The sequence below is a fragment of the Hyperolius riggenbachi genome, chromosome 8 (assembly GCF_040937935.1).
Source record: "Hyperolius riggenbachi isolate aHypRig1 chromosome 8, aHypRig1.pri, whole genome shotgun sequence".
Lineage (NCBI taxonomy): Eukaryota > Metazoa > Chordata > Amphibia > Anura > Hyperoliidae > Hyperolius > Hyperolius riggenbachi.
The window spans coordinates 77,479,373-77,499,341 of NC_090653.1; the positions used below are offsets into that span (position 1 = coordinate 77,479,373).

Consider the following 19,969-nt stretch of genomic DNA (forward strand, 5'->3'; position numbering starts at 1 on the left):
GATGGCAACCTTTAGGGCCCATTCACACCAGAGTGCTTTGCCGGCGATTTCACCAAAACGCTCAAGCGCTAGTGCTATAATACCCTATGGCCCCGGTCTTACTTGGGTGATTTGCATTAATCGCCGGCGATTAACGCAAATTGCCAAACGCAAACGTGTAGCCTGTACATTTTCAGGCGATTTCCCGGCGATCGCGTTTCAGTGCTATAGAAGCGCTAAACGCGATCGCGGAAAAATTGCTGCAGTGTCCAGTGATTTTTCCGTGTTAAACCGTGGAAAAATTACTCCCGCAAAACGTTTTGTACTTTTAAGTGTGAATGGGCCCTTAGTCCTGCCAGGTGATCTGTGTCGAATGTTCATTTACTGATTTTATTTCCCGCAATGCAACATGGTTCACAGACGTCAGGACCAAAATCATGACATCATACTGGGGAGTGGGGGGTTGAGTGGGGAGTTTCACCCCACAGTATCAGCCACACAGACCCCTCTGATGGTAAAGATTTTTGATGGGAAAGGGGGTATCAGCTACTGATTAGGATGAAGTTCAATCCTTGGTCACGGTTCCTATTTAAGTAATAACATTATATACATGAGCCTCTCATAGCTTTCCTACAACTTTCCTATTGACCCCCTCCTCATACTCCCCATCAATCTGCACTGCAGGTGAGAGGCCAAGTCACTAGCAGCAGCCCATGAGTTGTTTAGTTACCTGTGGCAGCTAGATGGCGCTGCACTGTACACAGTAGGGATGGTAAATGAGATGCTATAGAATCCAAATGGATGCACATTTTATGTTTTTTTAAGTAAATATATGCAGCTTTAAAATGGCCCAAACGGCACCTGCTTAATTTGACTGGTCCATCACCAAGCTGCATAAAATTTGCATACACTTGGCAACGCGTACAAAAATCACGTTGCTGCATTACGAACGCATAGATATGCGGCAACGCGTATTCTTGCACGCGTTGCGGGCCGCAATAGCGCTAATTACAGTCGGGAATGCAGAAAAAGCTACGTGTGGCCAGTCCTGACGAGCCTGTCGGCAAAAACGAAACTAGCTGGCAGCGGGGGACCAGAGGATTAGCGAGTGGCTGCGAGGGCACAGGACTGCTGCAGGGGGCTGGAAGAAGCCCCAGGTGAGTAAAACTCATTTTTTTTTCTGACTTAAGGTTCACTTTAAAGCGGATCCGAGATGAAAAAGTAACTATACCAAGTAACTTGTCTATATATCTTATCTAAAGTTTAGTTTACACAGCAAATCTAGCTGCAAACAGCTTATGATTAAATATGGCTGTGATACAATGAGGGCAGCCATGTTCTGTTTGTCACACTACACTGAGGCAAGCTGATAGCATCTCCAGCTCTCAGCCTGTGGAAAATTTCACTCCCCCCTCCTACCCTCTGCCTTTGAAATCTCTGACTAGTAACCTCCTCCTCCTCCTGCCCAGACAGAGCTCCCATAAGCCCTTGCTACCTGGGACTGAGTGCCAAGGCTCTCTGGAAAGTTGTGGGCGAGGCTTGTTCAGTTTATAGGAATTAGAGTATTAAAACAAAACAAAAAAAGTATTTGGCTTGAGGACTGCCCTATAAACTTTATGAAAGGAACACAATCACGCAATGAGTAAATGTTTATCTCGGATCCACTTTAACATGGAATTTTTTGCATACCATTGACGATACCTAGTAGAGCTACTCCATTCTCTGCAAAAGGTGGGGCATGTTACAGTGCAATAGCTGGAGGGAGCAGTGCAATAAGTAAAATCATGCAAAAACAAATATGCTATGGTGCCCATACAGGTTTCATTTATTTCATTAGATAATTTCATTTGATTATTTCATAAGATCTACTATAAAGATTTTTCCAACATGCCGATCAGATTTTTAGGGAAAAAAACAGGATAATCGTTTGTTTTTCTTGAACCAAAAAAAGTTTTTTTTTTTTGAGTCTCATTCGAATTGATTGTTTTGGTAAAATAAACTAGAAAATCAAACTTTTTTTTATTGTTCTGTGTATGGGCACCATCAAGGGAACCTGCAGTGGGTCTAAATATTTAAATTCACTACTATAGCCTGAAAGAAAGGCATTAACTGAAAGCACTGTTACCTACCCTGTAAAAATGTCCACTTCCCAATAGAGCTGGCTGAACTCAGGTGTTAAGATGGCCATACATTTATAGATTTGCAGCAGATTTGACCATCAGATAGATTTCTGTCAGATGCCTGTCAAGTCGAATCTGACAGGAATCTATCTGATGTGTGCCACACACTAGGCACAGATTTCAGAATGAAATCTATTGGAAATCTATCTAAATGCATTATTGGACCATTAGATACAATGCAACTCTATGGGCCATCGATCTGCTACCAGCAGCAAATCGACCTCGATATTCCATCCTGTCAGATAGATCAAATCCATCGAAATCGATCAAAAGTCGGTCACAAATCGATCAATAGATTTGAATCGATCTCTGATCAATCGATTCTATAGAAATCGACCAGTGTATGGGCCCCTTTAGAATTCACCAGTGTGGTCTAATCTGCAGCTACGCACAGCCTCTATTAACTCCTCCCTTTTGATGAGTCATGCTGTCTGCTCTGCGGTGTGCAGACAAGACAGCTGCTCTGGAGGGAGGGAGGAAAGAGCAGAGTAGAGCTGAATTTCCTCATTTTCATTTGGCTGGATGGGAACAGGAAAATGTTTACAGGAACATCAAAATTGTTTTTAGAAAACACTCCTAGATTATCTTAATCATCCCTGTAATGTTGACATAAAACCTCAGAATGGAGGAAAACAGTCTCTTTGGGTTCTAACTGTGGCATGATAAAGCAAAAATCGCAGGTGAGTATTTCAGTAATTGCTGATATCTTGGGAATCTAAAGACAGGCATAGTCTAAACAGAACTGGACACTTAAAAAATGGGAAATTTAGTGTGGACTAAAAAGGGAATTGGTGTCAGACCCAATGTGCCTTGTACCAGCAGACCTGGTTGGTGGTGGTTTGGGAAACGTGGCAGAATGAACATGCAGCTAACAAATCTGCATAAATGTCAGGATTATAACCTGTGGCCATAGACAGGAACTAAAAGCCTGGTACACACATTCAAACGTGATTGACCAATCGCTGACCAAGTTTACCACCTCCATGTAGTATGAGGGTCAACAGATATTGAATACTAAGAGCAAATTGTGTAGGTAATCCCTCATACTACATGGGAGGTGGTAAAATTGGTTAGTGATTGGCCAATCATAATTGTAAGTGTGTACCAGGCTTAAAGGCTTTTTAATTAATTTTAAAATTAATTTTAATAATATTTGGCCAATCATTGTCAATTGAATCTCTTCTATGTAGTAAGACAGCTAACCAACACAGTCTGTTCATAGTATTCAAAATCTGTTGGCCCCCATGCTACACGGAGGTGGTAAAATTGCATGTGTGTATGCACTCTTTGAGGCTAGGTGCACACATAGCAGAAACACTAGCATTGCGGAAAACACTGCATTTTTGCCGCTAACAGAAGTCTATGGGCTGCAGGAAAAAACGCATATGCATTTTTGATGCGCGTTCTCAAAAACACCGTTTTTTTTGTTGCATAATCTTCAAAAATGCAGCAAAAACGCACATAATTAAAGTCAATAGAAATGCAATGGTATGCGTTTTACATGGGTTTTTTCATGCATCTTTGGGGGAAAAAATGTTTTATGATGTTTCCACTTCCTGTTGTCATCCTAGTGATTTGCATAAAACACAACAGAAAAACGCATACAAAATGCATATGCATTTTGTATATATGAACAAGGCCGGCCCGCCCATGAGGCGGGGTGAGGCAGGTTCCTCAGGCGGCAGGAAGTGGAGGGGCGGCACCAGGCATTAAGAGGAAGTGCCTGCGTCTGGTTCTTGCCGCCCTCCGGAGAGACTGGAGTGTGTGCTACCTACCGCCGCCCGCCTGCCTGGCCGCCTCAAGTGCTGCAGACAAGATTCCGGACCCTGCCTGGCAGTGGAAGCACGCCGAATCGGTGAGTGACCCACCCTGACCCTGGCCTGGCTGCCTGCTGTGTGCATAGTGACGCGGCGCCAGCCCTGCCACTTGCGTGACGTGCCGCCCACACCCACCCACCATGCCGGACTTCCGAGGCGAGCTCTGCTGCGGCCGCCTACTACTAGGCCTCTGACTCTGAGGCTGTCCTGGCTGCGCTGCCTCCGCTCCGCCTGCAGAATCCGGGCGGGAACGGAAGTAACTGGAGGAGAGTCACGCTGCCTCCGAGTCCGCCCGCTGCCTGCCCGCCATCATGATAGTCACGGTCACGGGTCACTGAGTGCTGCCGCCCGGCCGTGACAATGATGAGCCCGCTGCCCGCCGTTGCCCCCCGGCCTTGCCTGCCAGGCTCCAGCGAGAGATGGAGGAGCAAGCTCGCTGCCCTCTGGCCGCCGGCACAAGATGGATGCTGCTGGCTCGTGCCCGACGCCTGGCCTGCCCTCCGCCATCGTTGTCGCCGGACCCTACCATCCCCGGTGAGTCACTTTGCTGCGGCTGGCTCTGGCTGCTGCTCTTCACGGTGGGGTCGGGTCGGATTCCTCCTATTTTGTCTTTTAATGTATTGTAATGCAGTCAGACTGACTGGTGGAGGAGACCGTGGTATATTTATTTGGAATGGGTGGGGAGGAGGGTAAGGGTGCCTGTGGGTGGGGAGGAGGATGAGGATGGCCGGGGAGGAGGATGAGGATGGCCGGGGAGGAGGATGAGGATGGCCGTGGCTGGGGAGGAGGATGAGGATGGCCGTGGCTGGGGAGGAGGATGAGGATGGCTGGGGAGGAGGATGAGGATGCCCGTGGCTGGGGAGGAGGATGAGGGTGCCCGTGGCTGGGGAGGAGGGTAAGGGTGCCCGTGGCTGGGGAGGAGGGTGGGGATGAATGACCGTGGGTGGGGAGGAGGGTAAGGGTGCCTGTGGGTGGTGAGGATGGCTGTGGGTGGTGAGGAGGGTAAGGGTGCCCGTGGGTGGTGAGGATGAATGACCGTGGGTGGGGAGGAGGGTAAGGGTGCCCGTGGGTGGTGAGTAGGGTAAGGGTGCTCGTGGGTGGTGAGGAGGGCGAGGATTGCCGTGGGGAGGAGAAGGATAAGGGTGCCCGTGGATGGTGAGGATGAATGACCGTGGGTGGGGAGGAGGGTAAGGGTGCCCATGGGTGGGGAGGAGGGTAAGGGTGCCCGTGGGTGGTGAGGATGGCCATGGGTGGCGAGGAGGGTAAGGGTGCTCGTGGGTGGTGAGGAGGGCGAGGATGGCCGTGGGGAGGAGAAGGATAAGGGTGCCCGTGGATGGTGAGGAGGGTGAGGATGGCCGTGGGTGGGGAGGAGGGTGAGGGTGCCCGTGGGTGGTGAGGGTGCTGGTGGGGAGGGTGAGGATGGGTGCCACTGTAAAAAAAAAAAAAAATGATCGAGGTGCCTGGGGCCCGGGGGGGGGGAGGGGGGGGTTAGGGGCGTCTTCACGATCTTTGCCTCAGGCAGCAGAAAGTCCAGGACCGGCCCTGTATATGAACTGCAAACGCATTAAAACGCACATGAAACGCTTGTAAAACGCATCGGCGGTGAAAAAAAATAACACAAAAATGCACCCAACATAAAATGAAACTTCACATAAAACGCAGCCTTTCACGCTATGTTATGAAAGCACCTAGCCTAAAGAAATATTTCCAAGTCCACCATCTTTGGAACCTACTAGGGCTGTGGAGTCAGAGTTGGAGTCGAGGAGTCGGAGCAATTTTGGGTACCCGGAGTCTGAGTTGGAGTCGGTGATTTCATAAGCTGAGAGCCCCTGATGAGTCAATAGACGAAACACGTAGGGCGTGGCTTAGCAGGCAGGAAGTGGCAGTGCACGAAGGAGACGTCCTGGAGCTATTATTGATGATATGCTGATATTTTACTTTATGTTTTACTTATGTTTGTGAGTAGCGCTACTGATTTTTATTACCTGAATTAAAGGGTTTTATGCTATATGAAGTTTTTAGTTGCAATGGGCTGCATTTTTTGGCTGGAAGCTGGAAAGGTGTAACCATGAGTTGGTAGAGGCTGCTGGGAGTCAATGGATTGTGCATATACGTTGTCAAGCTGTCTGATTTGGGCAGCCTACATTTCAGGTGAGCACGATCCCGGAAGGTGGGAGGTGACAGTTTGGAATTGGTGGCCCCCCTTAATATAGCACGGTGACATATCCTGGCTAGTGGGTGTATTCCTTCCCAATATCAGCAGTGCAGCCGGCGCAATGAATTTTTATGTGTTTTTTTGGGGAGTTTTGCCTGTGAATTTTATCGGAAATAAGAATTGATCGATTGGAATTATATGCTGTATTAGCTGTCTGTGGGCCGCAACTGATATATTTCAGTTTTGACAAAATCTTGTCAGAACTGGAAGGAATGTTAAAGCGGAATATAACCCTGCATTTCAACTTTGCTCTAAAACATTATTTACAGCATATTATATGCAAAAAGCATATATTTTTTTTTTACTAGACCAGCATTGGAAGGGTTAAACACAGAGGTTTTAAGTTCCGTGCAGACGTTCAGATAGTTACATTCTATTTAGTTGTATGTATATATTTAGAAATGTTACACACTCTTTGGCTGTCCTCCAACTCCTTCTCAGTGAGAGAGATGAGTCACAATAAACACTTAGATACTTTTTGTTTACATAAAATGTATCTAACTCAAGTTCGGATGCCTCTGCAAAAATCTCCAGGGACTTTAAAGCCCTGTGTAACCCTTCCAATGCTGGTCTAAAAAAAAAATGCTGGTTTCATATAAAATACTGTAAATAACGTTTTAGAGCAAAGTTGAAATGCAGGGTTATATTCCGCTTTAAGAAGAAAATGGTGAGCTCCAGAGAGGAACTGAAGGCAAGCTAAGTAAGTAATATTCATTTGCAGGTACATTGTGTGTCTACTGTATTTACTTGAGTATAAGTCTAAAAATTTAGGTCTGATTCACTTCATAAAAGTTTAGGGATCGACTTATACACGAGTCACGGGCAACACTGAGCACACTGAGTAATGTGTGTCCTAATAGTGACATTCCCATGTGCAGCAATTTACCCAGTGGTGATACTTTGAGGAAAGGAAATGCCAAGAAAACACAGGTCTGAAGTCCTGGCCACAACAATTAACAAGGAAAGGGGCAGGGGGGAAATACTGGGCTACATGAAAGGGAGTGAATCATTGCAGCACTTGGGGGCCTGGAGGAGGAATTGGCTGCACTTAAGGGACAGGAGGGGTTAATAGCTGCAATACTGCATGCAGTGCAGTCATTAAACCCTCCTGGGCTCCAATTGCAGCCATTAACCTGCTGAGCGGTCTGGACGAGCTCAGCTCGTCCAACACCGCCAGAGGCTGCCGCTCAGGCCCTGCTGGGCCGATTTCCACCAAATAAAAAGCAGCACACGCAGCCGGCACTTTGCCAGCCGCGTGTGCTGCCTGATCGCCGCTGCAGCGCGGCGATCCGCCGCGTGCAGCGGCGAAAGAGGGTCCCCCCAGCCGCCCGAGCCCAGCGTAGCCGGAACAAACAGTTCCGGCCAGCGCTAAGGGCTGGATCGGAGGCGGCTGACGTCAGGACGTCGGCTGACGTCCATGACGTCACTCCGCTCGTCGCCATGGCGACGAGGGAAGCGAAACACGGAGGGCCGCTCATTGCGGCCTTCCGTGTTATTTCTTGCCGCCGGAGGCGATCGGAAGATCGCCTCCGGAGCGCCCTCTAGTGGGCTTTCATGCAGCCAACTTTCAGTTGGCTGCATGAAATAGTTTTTTTTTTATTTAAAAAAAACCCTCCCGCAGCCACCCTGGCGATTTAATCAGAACGCCAGGGTGGTTAACTTTGCTGGGTAGACTTATACTTGGGCCAAAACAAAGTTCCAGCTTAAGAGGGTTGACTATTGGAGTCGACTTATACACGAGGACAACTTGTATTCGAGTATATACAGTAATTTTACTCACTTCAATTCACTGTAATTGGTAAGACTTATTTTAACTTCCAACTCTAGTTGTAACAGTCTATGTGTTTAGAATTAAGCCAGTATATTGCTTGAAACTTGCCCAAACAAGTACAGGACTAGCTTTCGGGCATTGCCTATTAACCCATTAGCAACACACCCCAGCAATGTGGGCGTTATCCCAGTAATGCGCATGATGCTATTAGGTTAATCGGTGGTGCATCCCCGGCATAGGAACCAATAAAGCTGCCATGCTCAGTTTATTGCATCAGGCCGAGATTGTCTTAAACATGGTGTAATCCACACTGCATTCAAAATCCCGTCCTTCACAAAACCACAGCAAGCGCATCACTCCTTAATTGTTACCTTCTTTATCATTGTGCTCTCTGTAGAGTCGATTTTTGACTTTTTTGCCTCTGGGCCATCCTCAACATCCTTATTAGCTTTGGTTACCTTCATCTTCTCTCTAAAGCAAAATAATCATCAATATTAATCTATTAGGAATAATTGGGTGAAAACATAAAAGGATGCTGGAAGACATGCAAGGAGAGCTTCTTTCAAATTTGTTTCTACAGTAAACAAGTGTAACTTTGCTTACAACTGACCTAACAGGGTAGGTGCTTGAAAGTTCATGAACTCTTTCAGTATATTTGCATGAATATGAACTAAAACATGACTAGTTTTAAATGCAAGCTGTAATACTACATAAGAACCCAGTTACACAAATATGGCTGATCAGTGCAGAACTAGTCTGAGGAAATGTGCTCCTCACCTCTCAAGGGCTCCATTGAGTTTTCCCAAAAGTAGCCATCTACTTCCCCAATAGAGAGTGGTGCAGCAGAGTAGTTTGAAACACTTGCACCAGAACAAGGCCCATCCCTCTTCGCTGTAGCTGTGGAAAGTCTCAGTATGAGGGACAGCAAGAAGCTGTACGGAATAGCTCTGGATCTAAAACAGGAAATGCATACTGCTTTGCTACTCTGGTATTTGTGCTGTACCGTAATTACACCCCTGTGTGTGGAAGTGTGTTAGGGCACAAGAAGAGATGTTTTTTACCTCAAAAAGTGATCGGGCTGTAAAGGGTTACAAAAACCATTTAAGGCCTGAAATCCACTACAAAACGCTATCGCTAGCGTTTTTAATGCGCGGTTTGTAAGCAATTGCTGGCGATTTTGGTAGCGTTTTTAAAAAGTGTGAGCTTTTTGCCAGCGATTGTGTAGTGTGTAAAGTTTTTAATTCTGATTGGTCCTTTTAAATAAATTTGTTAGTGTGCAGTAATGTAAAAACGCTAGCAAAATCGCTCTGTGCAGGTTTTGACAAGCAATTACACCAGAGTTAATATACTTTACATTGCAGAAATGCTAACGCTAATCACTAAACGATAAAAATGCTGCATGTCCTGCATTTGCATATTTGGTAATCGCAATCGCTCCAGTGGAATTTGGCCCATCCATTAACATTACCTGAGCGTTTAGAAAATCGCTAGTGTTTGAATCGCTCTAGTGGCTTTGAGCCCAAAAAATGGGTACTTCTTAGGGATGATCAATGAGATGCAAATATTTCAGAGTTCATGCAGATTTATGTAAATTTTTATGCACAAATATGCAGCTTAAAAATGGACATAAATCTGCATGAACTCGGAAATATTTGCATCTCATTGATCATCACTAATAAAGCATCTTTAAGTGCTCCCGACTTTTGCCGACTGCTCCACGCTAATTGGCGTGAATGCGGCGGCGGCCCCGGGACCGCGTGAACGGCCTTCTATCGGGCTAGCAGGAGAGTGCGCATGCCGATGCGCTCCACCTTCAGTCTCCCAGCGGCCGATCGCTGTGATAGGCTAACAGAGGATAGAGTGAGGGGGAAAAAAAAAAAAAGGATTTGTAAAGAAAACAAACAAACATTGGGGGAGCGATCAGACCCCACCAATAGAAACCTCTGTTGTGGGGAGAAAGGGCGGGGGGGGGGGGGGGGGGGGGGGAGTCACTGGTGCGCCGAGTTGTGCGGCCCTGCAGCAAGCCCTTAAAGCTGCAGTGCCCAATTTATAAAAAATGACCTGGTCACTAGGGGAGTTTAACATCGCGGTCCTCAAGTGGTTAATTCCCTTTGGAAATCTACATGATGTTGGAAAGCCCAGAACCTTGTCTTTCATTTGCACCATGCCCCACATTGGTGCGATGCACCGCCCCTGAGTTAGGGGGCATTGAATGAGAGGTGTAAGAGGTGTCCATTGCACCTGGCAAGCAAAGCAAGAGGACAATTATTCCCATAGTGGGGAAAAAAAAGGGGGGGGGTTAAGTCTGATCGCCCTGCCTCAAACCTGATCTGTGCTGCGGGCTGGAGAGCCCACGCAGCACAGATCAGTGAAAAATGCCCTGGTCCTTAAGTGGTTAAGGTATAAAAAAGGATTGTTTAAATTTAAAAAAAAAAAAAAAAAAAAAAAGATTTTTAAGAGGCTTCAGGGTCTCTTTAAAGCTTAACTGTCTGGCATAAAATAAAAAATCAATTCTTTATTTTTAGCTGGTAAACAAGTAATAAGGATGCTAACCAGGCAGTCCAAAAGTTACAAATCACTATTATTATATAATTATTTATTGTATTTATATAGCGCCAACATATTACGCAGCGCTGGACAATAAATATATACAATAACAATAATATTTATATAGCGCTTTTCTCCCTGGGGACTCAAAGCGCTGTGACCCTGCATTATGCAGTCTCAAAGGCTATGGAAAAGAGGTGAGTTTTTAGCCTTTTTTAAAGCTGTCCAGAGAAGGAGCCTCTCGTACTGATTGTGGAAGTGAGTTCCATAGAGTAGGGGCTGCATAGGAAAAGGCCCGAGCACCAAATGTTAAGTGTATCCTGGGAATAACCAGCTTCATCTTGTTGGCAGAGCGGAGGGTGCGTGGAGGGGCATAAAGTTCCAATAGATCCGCTATGTATTTGGGTCCCATGTGGTGTAGAGCCTTGAATGTCAGCAGGCAGATCTTAAAATTGATTCTCCATTTTTACTGGCAACCAGTGAAGAGTTTGCAGTACTGGGGTGATGTGTGAGCTGCGGGGGGCATTGGCTAGGAGTCTGGCTGCAGCATTCTGTACTAGCTGTAAGGGGCGCAGAACCTTATCTGTAGATCCGATTAACAGGGCGTTGCAGTAGTCTAGGCGGGAGGATACAAATGCATGAACCAGGGCAGGTAGGTCTTCAGCTGGGATAAGGTGTTTTATTTTCGCTATATTTCTTAGATGGAAGAAGGAAGACTTGACGACAGCTGATACCTGCTGTCTGAGTTTTAGATTTCCATCCAGGATCACCCCAAGGTTTCGCACAGAGTCTTTATACTGTACAGTATCTCCCCCAATTGCTAGTTTGAGGTGGTGAGCGTTTTGAACTTTATCCATCATGTGTGGACCACCTACCACCAACACCTCTGTTTTGTCAGAGTTCAGCCTCAGCCAGCTGGTGTTCATCCAATTTTGTAAATCCACGCATTTATGGATGCTGATGGGTCTTGGGTGCCAGGCTTGAAGGACAGATACAGTTGTGTGTCATCTGCATAACAATGGTATCCTAAACCATAGTTCTGGATTATTTTGCCCAGTGGGAGCATGTAGACTGCAAAGAGTAATGGTGATAGTACAGAACCCTGTGGAACTCCATAGGCAAGTGGCACTGGATTAGAGTAGTGTGTGCCCAGACATACTTGCTGTGTCCTGCCAGATAGGAAGGTCTGAAACCAGCTAAGAACAGTACCCCTTAGGTCACAGTAATTCTTCAGTCGCTGGATTAGTATTTCATGGTCCACAGTATCAAATGCTGCTGACAAGTCAAGAAGAATCAGAATTGAGCAATCACCCTTGTCCCTTGCAGTAAGTAGATCATTCATTACTCGGACTAATGCTGTTTCAGTGCTGTGCCTTTTCCTGAATCCTGACTGAAAAGTATCAAAGATGTTGTTATCTGTAAGCCTGGCTTCTAGCTGGTTGGCGACTGCTTTCTCAATAACTTTTGATAGGAATGGTAAGTTCGCCACAGGTCTGTAGTTGGTTACAGAATCAGGATCTAGTGATAGTTTCTTCAGGAGGGGTTTTATGATTGCTTTCTTTAGTTCTTCTGGGAAAAGTCCACTTTGCAAGGAGCACTGAGTGATTTTGTGAAGTGCTGGCCTGAACAGCGCTGGGCACTGCATTAAGGATCCAGTTGGGCCAGGATCCAGGTCGCAGGTAGTGGGGCGGAGACTTTGAATGAGAATTCCAAAATCTTCTACACTCAGAGTGTCAAAGACTTGCCATGGTGGTACGGTAGTAGGCATATGCAACGTCCAGTGGTCAATTGATGTTGTTGGTGTAATGCTGGCACGGATGGTAGACACCTTGTTTGTGAAGAAGGCAGAGAATTCTTCACACCTTTCCCTGGAGTATGTGGTTGGGGCTTTTAGGCAGGAAGGATTGCAGAGTGATTCCACTGTGTGGAAGAGTTGAGCAGCTCTGTTGTTGGCTGTAGATATTTTGTGCGAGATAAAGTCTGATTTTTTCTTGGTTATTGCTTGTTGGTATTGTCTGAGGTGTTGAACTAGGCTAGATTTGTGCTCCCCAGTCCCTGATTTACGCCACTGTCTTTCTAGTCTGCGCCCTTTCTTTTTTAGATCCATGATGGTTTTGTCAAACCAACAATGATACAAGGATGACAGACATAACAAGGTTATACAACATAGAGCAAAGTTATACATGCAAATTGTACAAAATACATGATCATGCAATATGGGCTGGTTAGGTAGGCCCAGTAATACAAGTACAGGCTGTCATAGGACAGGAGCACATGATCCTGTAGATTACACTAGGGAATGGAGGACCCTGCCAGAGGCTTACAATCTAAAGGGTGGGGTGGAAACACTAGGTGGGGCTGTTAAATATTCAGTAGAGAGTTACTGTGTGGTAGGAGGTGGGTAGGCCATCATTAAGAGGTTGGTTTTGAGGGCTTGCTTGAATGAGTTGAAAGAGGGAGCAAGTCTGATGGGTGGTGGAAGGGCGTTTCAGAGGGTGGGGACAGCTCTTGAGAAATCCTGCAGGCAGGCATGGGAGTGTGAAATGCGTGGGGTGGTGAGGCGAAGGTCGTTGGAGGATCGCAGGGGGCGACTTGGTGTATACCTGTGAACAAGCTCCGAGATGTAGGTAGGGCAGGTTTTGTGCACAGATTTATACGCCAGGCATAGAATCTTGAAAGTTATCCTGAAACAGATAGGGAGCCAGTGCAGGGATTCACAAAGGGGAGATGTGGATGCGGAGCGGTGCGAAGAATGGATGAGTCTTGCAGCTGCGTTCATCACTGATTGCAGGGGGGCAGTGCGTTTCAAGGGGAGGCCAGAAAGGAGGGAGTTACAGTAATCAAGGCGGGAGATGACGAGGACATGGATGAGCAGTTTGGTCATGTCCAGAGTTAAGAAGAGGCGGATCTTGGAGATATTATGGAGGTGGAAATTGCAGGCTCTGGTGATGTTTTTGATGTGTGGGATGAAGGAGAGTTCAGAGTCCAAGGTGACACCCAGGCAGCGGGCCTGGGAGGTAGGTTGAATGGTTTTGTTATCGATTGTCAGGTGGAAATCTGGGAGGGGTGCAGCAGCATGGGGTGGAAAGAGCAGGAGCTTAGTTTTGTCTAGGTTAAGCTTCAGGAACCTAGCAGACATCCAGGAGGAAATTGCTGAGAGACCTTGTTTATGGTGGTGGATGAGAGATCGGGGGTATGGAGGTAAATCTGCGTGTCATCGACATAGAAGTGATATTTGAAGCCCAGGGAGGTGATAAGCTTGCCAATTGAGGAAGTGTATATGGAGAAAAGAAGGGGGCCCAGAACAGAGCCCTGGGGGACCCCAACTGCGAGGGCGGCAGTGGTTGAGGAGGAGCCATTGAAGGAAGTTGTGAAGGAGCGATTGGATAGGTAGGAGGAGATCCAGGTCAAGGCAAGACCATAGATGCCCATGGACTGTAGTGATTGGAGGAGGAGGGGGTGGTCAACAGTGTCAAATGCTGCAGAGAGATCAAGGAGGAGCAGGATGGAATAACTGCCTTTGGCCCTGGCAAGAGTAAGGTTGTTGACCACCTTGGTGAGGGCTGTTTCAGTTGAGTGTGCAGGTCGGAATCCAGACTGTAGGGGGTCAAGTAGGGTATTGATGTTGATGTATTGGGTAATGTGTTGGTGGACTAGGCTTTCGAGGAGTTTAGAAGCATAGGGAAGGAGGGAGATTGGGCGGTAGTTTGAGGGTAGGGCTGGGTCGAGTAAGGGTTTTTTCAGCAGGGGAAGTACTTTTCTTGTTGATAAATGGACATTCCCCAGTTTACCTGACTCTTATTTGGTACACAAAAAGGAAGTTTTGCAGGGTATGCTGGGCTGTCCTTTTTTTGTTTCTCTACTTTCCCCTCAGACTTAACTAATGCAGCCTGACTGGCTGAAGCCTCTTTCCCTCCTGTTTTCCCCTTTCACACCTCTGTTCCTCTCTGATTGGCCAATATTTCTCATGCTGAGACAATGCACTTTCTATAATGGTGGGTGGACAATGCATACACAATCAGGCAGAGGAGAGTAAGGAAGGAAATTACATCAGAATTGGGTTAAAAATAGCCATACTTAAAATGGGAGATGCTAAGAAGGATTTTCTCACTTTTTACTGTAGAAAAATCACTAAAATCAAAACGTGGACAGTGCAATACATATGTTATGTAAGTTGAGCAAGTATTTATCTACTTATTATGTGGCTTTTTTCCTGAGATAGTATAGCTGACAGCTTCTCTTTAAAAGGAGTCGACATCCCTCATTTAACAACCTCCAACTCGGGAACAATACACTGCACTGACACGTGGCGCAGTACACATGAAAGCCAAGATTCAACTTTCCAAGGATATGTAGATGTCCAAAAAGGAATAAATATCTTTGAAACAGGGGGAGCAGTCAAATATAGTAAACTGTACAATACTGAACCAAAAAAAAAATGGTTGGGGTACCATCAATACATTTTTAGGCTAAAATGTAGAAAAAATTTAGAGGCAAAACAAATGCATTACTACCTTGTTACACTGGTTTCTCATACCACCAGCCAAAACCAGCGTTCGTGATTCCACCCAAAGTGGATTAATGAACAACAGAGTGCAAGACAGATGCAAACAAAAATCATCTGCTATCCAAAAATACATTTCTGCCCTACTACAGCTTGCCAAAATTCATGTGGACCAAGCAGGTGACAACTAGAAGAATGTTAAGTGGACAGTTGAGACAAAAATAGCACTTTCTGTATTGAACGGAATGTGTTAAAGGCTTGGCAAAAGGCAATACCAGCAACCAAAAAGTTCAGCAAAGATTCAAAAAAAATCCCTCCTAAGGGCCGGATCCACACTATAAGCGATTTTGTGAGCGCTTGCGCTTGATTAGCCTTTATTAAAAAAAAATTGCTCCCATTCACAGTCATTAAAATCGCAGTAAAAAAAAATCGACACGATCGAGTATGTGACAAGACATACGCGATTATAGCGATTTTCACCACAATTTTAATGAAAGTGAATGGGAGCGATTTTTTTTTAACAAATGCAAGCGTATCCGACTTTACTGATTATCCCGTAACAAAAAAAAACGAACAAAAAAAAAAAACAACTCTCAAAACATACAGGTCCCTCAAGCTGTGTAGCAGCTACAACTCGCAGTTTTGAGCTTGTAGCCCTTGTTGAAATGACATAATTTGCTCTGTGGCGTGAACAAGAGCTGGATGCTCAGAACGATGGGCTGTAGCCACTATACAGCTTGAGGAATGTCTCCCACTATTTTAACTATGTTTTAAGAGGTTTTTTATTTTTTTTTTAAACTTGACAATCATTAAAAGAAGGACTTTATGAAGCAGTGATTTATTATTTTAGATACTATCTTAAAGAAGAACCATATGTAGCCTAAAGGTGGCCATACACTGGGCGATTTGCCATCAGATTCAACCAAAAGATAGATCGCTCTCTGTTTGAATCTGATCAGAGAGGGATCGTATGGCCACCTTTACTGTAAACAGATTGTGAATCGATTTCAGCCTGAAACCGATCACAATCTGTGGAGCTGCCGCCCCCCCCCCCCTCCTGCATACATTATCTGCTCCGCCGGCATGAGTCCCCTGGTCCACCGCTGTCTTTGCCGCCTGGTCCCGGCATCTTCTCCGCAACGGCTCCCGGCTGGCATCCGCGTATAACTTTGTCACTCCAGTGAGAGCGGAAGTTCAAATAGAGCGCCCTCTATTTGTACTTTCGCTGTCACTGCAGTGACACAGGAAGTTATGCCGGATACGGAAGCTGATGCGGAGAAGATGCCGGGACCAGGCGGAGAAGACAGCGGTGGACCAGGGGACTCATGCCGGCAGAGCAGATAATGTATACCCGCTGTATTGCGTCGGTCGTCGGGCATTCGAACGCCGCTATCGACGCACTCCCGACCGAGAAAAATCTTCCGCACGGATGGATCGACAGGAGTCGACGGATTTCGGATGGAAATCCATCGTTCTGTCAGTGGTGTGCGCGGTGATTTCACGGCCGTTTCGATCACTGGGATCGAAACGGCCGTATTTCGGCGGGAAAATCGTTAGGTGTATGGGCCCCTTAAGGATGCCCACATACCTTAGGTTCCTGCAGCCCATAGCGACCATATGGGATTGGTAGGGCATCAGTTCGGAACCCCAGTACTGCTCTACCATTTCCTAGTGCTGCATCTGTACAGCACTGCAGCCCTTGAATTGTCACCCAGTGATGGGGTTCGACCACTACAGATGTAGCAGACCATTATCCCCAGCCTGCGCATGTCCAGCTACTATAACAGTTAGGCATATATGGCAATTAAAAACATAAGGAAAGGTTTGGGAAGATTTTATACGTGACTAAGCATAAGCTGTTAGTAATGGCAGATGTGATGCAATACAAATTAAAGGCAGACCCTTGTTCTTTCAATCTGAATAGGCCCTAAAGCCTCGTACACACATACTTAATCCCTCGGCCAACAATCCAGGGCCTAGTTCTGTACAGATGTATTCTTAGCCTATACATCTGAACAAGGACATTATATTTGTGGTTACTGCCTGCAATTGTATCTTATTTCCATCTGGGCATTTTTAATGCGGATGTTTTATTTCTTTTATATTCTAGAAGTATAATTTGTAATACTTGATTTGTTATATGAGCGCAGTATCAGGGTGCTGAAATTGTTATAGGCTAGCGATGCATCTGTACAGAACTCGTCATAGAACTGATCTCTTGCTACGGAGGGGAGGGCCAATTATGCTGTGCATGACAGAGAGGATGGGGCGAGTAGGAGATCAATGTCCTCGGCCTGTGCTTGGCCAAGAGGATATGCCAAACACAAAGAGAAATTGAGAGCCCCAATAGTGCGTTACTGTGATTCAATTGGTAATCAAGTTTAGATGGAAGAATAATACTCACAAAGATGGGTTGCCGAGCACAGGCAACCACTAAAAGCGCTTGCGGGGATATTGGGCCTGTCCCCTTCTCAGGCAAAGAAGTCGCTCTCAGTAGACAGATTGGGCAATCACACCCATCCAACCAGTGGATACAATATCGTTCAAAATTTTACAGAGGCGCCAATTAGAATAAAATACGTTAAAATTTCATAAAATGGGGGGGCTTTGGATGTTTTGCCACCCCAAAAACCAGACACTAATATTAATATTGATAATCATTTATAATTTATTAATTTTACTCCCACAAATTTTTGCAACGCGTTTCGCGTGTCTATCGCCCGCTTCCTCAGGCAATATAAAACAGGAGCACCGAAGTGTCACAAATTCGAGTGTAGCACCTCTGAGGTGCGTTGCAAAAATTTGTGGGAGTAAAATTAATAAATTATTAAGGATTATCAATATTAATATTAGTGTCTGTTTTTTGGGGTGGTAAAACATCCAAAACCCCCCCATTTTATGAAATTTTAACGTATTTTATTCTAATTGGCACCTCTGTAAAATTCTGAAAGAGGATATGCCAGGCTGATCATGTTTGACACGTCAACGGGGGAATCGGTGACCTATGTACACACACACTAGATTCTAGCCAGAGGCAGCCCCGACCGAGAACCATCTAACACGTGCACCTGGCTTCAGACAACCAAAGAATTTTGCTTACAATTAAAAAATAAATAAAAAGCTATAAAAATGTTAAATGCACAGGATCTGATTCTCAGACTTAAAGATGAACACGTAAGATTCTCACAAGGTTTTCTAATGACTCCGGTTAGAATAAATTAGCAAAAGCTTATTTGTTTTCAAGGTGTGAGTAATCACAGCAGAAGGTGAAACTGCGTGATAACTGAAAGACTATCACATCATGTGAGTTGTGTGATTTGGTGGAAAGAATATACAGGAGATAGTGATGCAGCATAGAAAGAGAGAGAAAGATGAATATTGGCTTGTGCACAAAACTGGTCCTTAAAGTGGATCCGAGATGAACTTTTACTCATTGCATAATTGTGTTCCTTTCCTATAGTTTATAAGGTATTCCTCAAGCCAAATACTTTAATACTTTAATTCCATATAAACTAAATAAGCCCCACCCACAGTTTTCAGAGAGCCTTGGCAGTAGCAAGGGCTCATGGGAGCTCAGTCTGGGCAGGAGAAGGGGGAGGTATTACTAGCCAGAGATTTCAGAGGCAGAGGGGGGGGGGGGGGGGAGAAGGAGGAGGAGGGGGGGGGAGAAGGAGGAGGAGGGGGGGGGGAATTAGTTTAATTTCATTCTGAGTGCTGATGGTGCAGATAAGCCTGCCTCTGTGTAATGTTTACAAACAACACGGCTGCTGTCACTGTATCACAGGAAGAAATAATCATATTCTATTAAAGCTGTATGCAGACAGATTTGCTGTTTACACCATCTAAACTGTACATAAGATATATAGACTAGTTACTTGTTATAGTTAGTTTTTCATCTCGGATCCGCATTAACGTGACTGTGCTAAATAAACACTTCCACAATTAATACAGACACTAGCCAATGTTTCAGGACACAAAAGTCACTTCTTCAGGGTAATTAGGTCTTTTAAAACGTATCATTCCGCTTACTAGAGAGCAATGTGAGAGGAACAGGAGGAGCATTTAATATTTGTTTTTGTATGTGAATGCCTCAGGAAAACCTGACAAATCTCTGAAAGCCAAGGCTTACTGTGAGCTGAACTTCCTGGTTCCCCTTTTTGGAATGCATTCTGTGTATATTACAAAGATTTCACCCAATGACTGTGGCTTAAAACCCCTCTGCAGGCATTGTTTTCCCCAATTTGTCCTCATCAGCACCAAAATTGATGTCAATAAAGCAGGGCTGTGGAGTCGGTACAAAAATCCACCGACTCAGACTCCTCAGTTTAGGATTCCACCGACTCAGACTCCTCGACTCCGACTCCTCTAATTTGCATATTACAATCTTGTTGATTGAAAGTATGTAACATGAAATTTGTCTCATAACGGCCAACGCTTAGGAATTTTAAAAGAGAACTGAAGTAAGAAGGATATGGAGACTGCCATATTTATTCCCTTTAGTCATAGACTAAAACTAGTCCTTGGTAAGAGTACTTGTAAAAGGTACAGACCGGAACAAAGAACATCTATCAGGCCCTAGGCAATGTAACTGTGAGTACATGTAAGAGTAATGTGCAGGTACTATGCAGGGGAATAAGGAGGTTTATGTGTGATAGACAACACCTCTGTGTTCAATGTGCACAACATTCTCAGTGGATTCCCTGCAGCTCTGCGGAGAGTGCATATGTAGAGTATAGTACTACTGTGTAACAAAGTAAACCTGAGACAGATGAAATTAAAGTTTTATACATACCTAGGGCTTCCTCCAGCCCCCTTCAGGCTAATCAGTTCCTCGCGGTCCTTCTCCGCCACCTGGATCTTCTGCTATGAGTCCAGGTACTTGAGCCAGTCAGGCGTAGTGCGCATGCATACACTCCGGCGCCGGGAGCGTACTACACCTGCGCAGCACTGTTGCGC

At 45.5% G+C, this 19,969-nt stretch overlaps 1 protein-coding gene across 2 annotated transcripts in view; it reads right to left on the reverse strand.

The window, feature by feature from the left end:
• SAE1 (SUMO1 activating enzyme subunit 1) overlaps positions 1-19,969 on the reverse strand; it is a 146,624-nt gene that overhangs the window by 99,505 nt on the left and 27,150 nt on the right. For both annotated transcript variants that reach the window (XM_068250728.1, XM_068250729.1), the window contains exon 5: positions 8,334-8,433. In XM_068250728.1, coding sequence (XP_068106829.1) covers positions 8,334-8,433 — 100 coding nt within the window. The remainder of the gene's footprint in view (positions 1-8,333; positions 8,434-19,969) is intronic.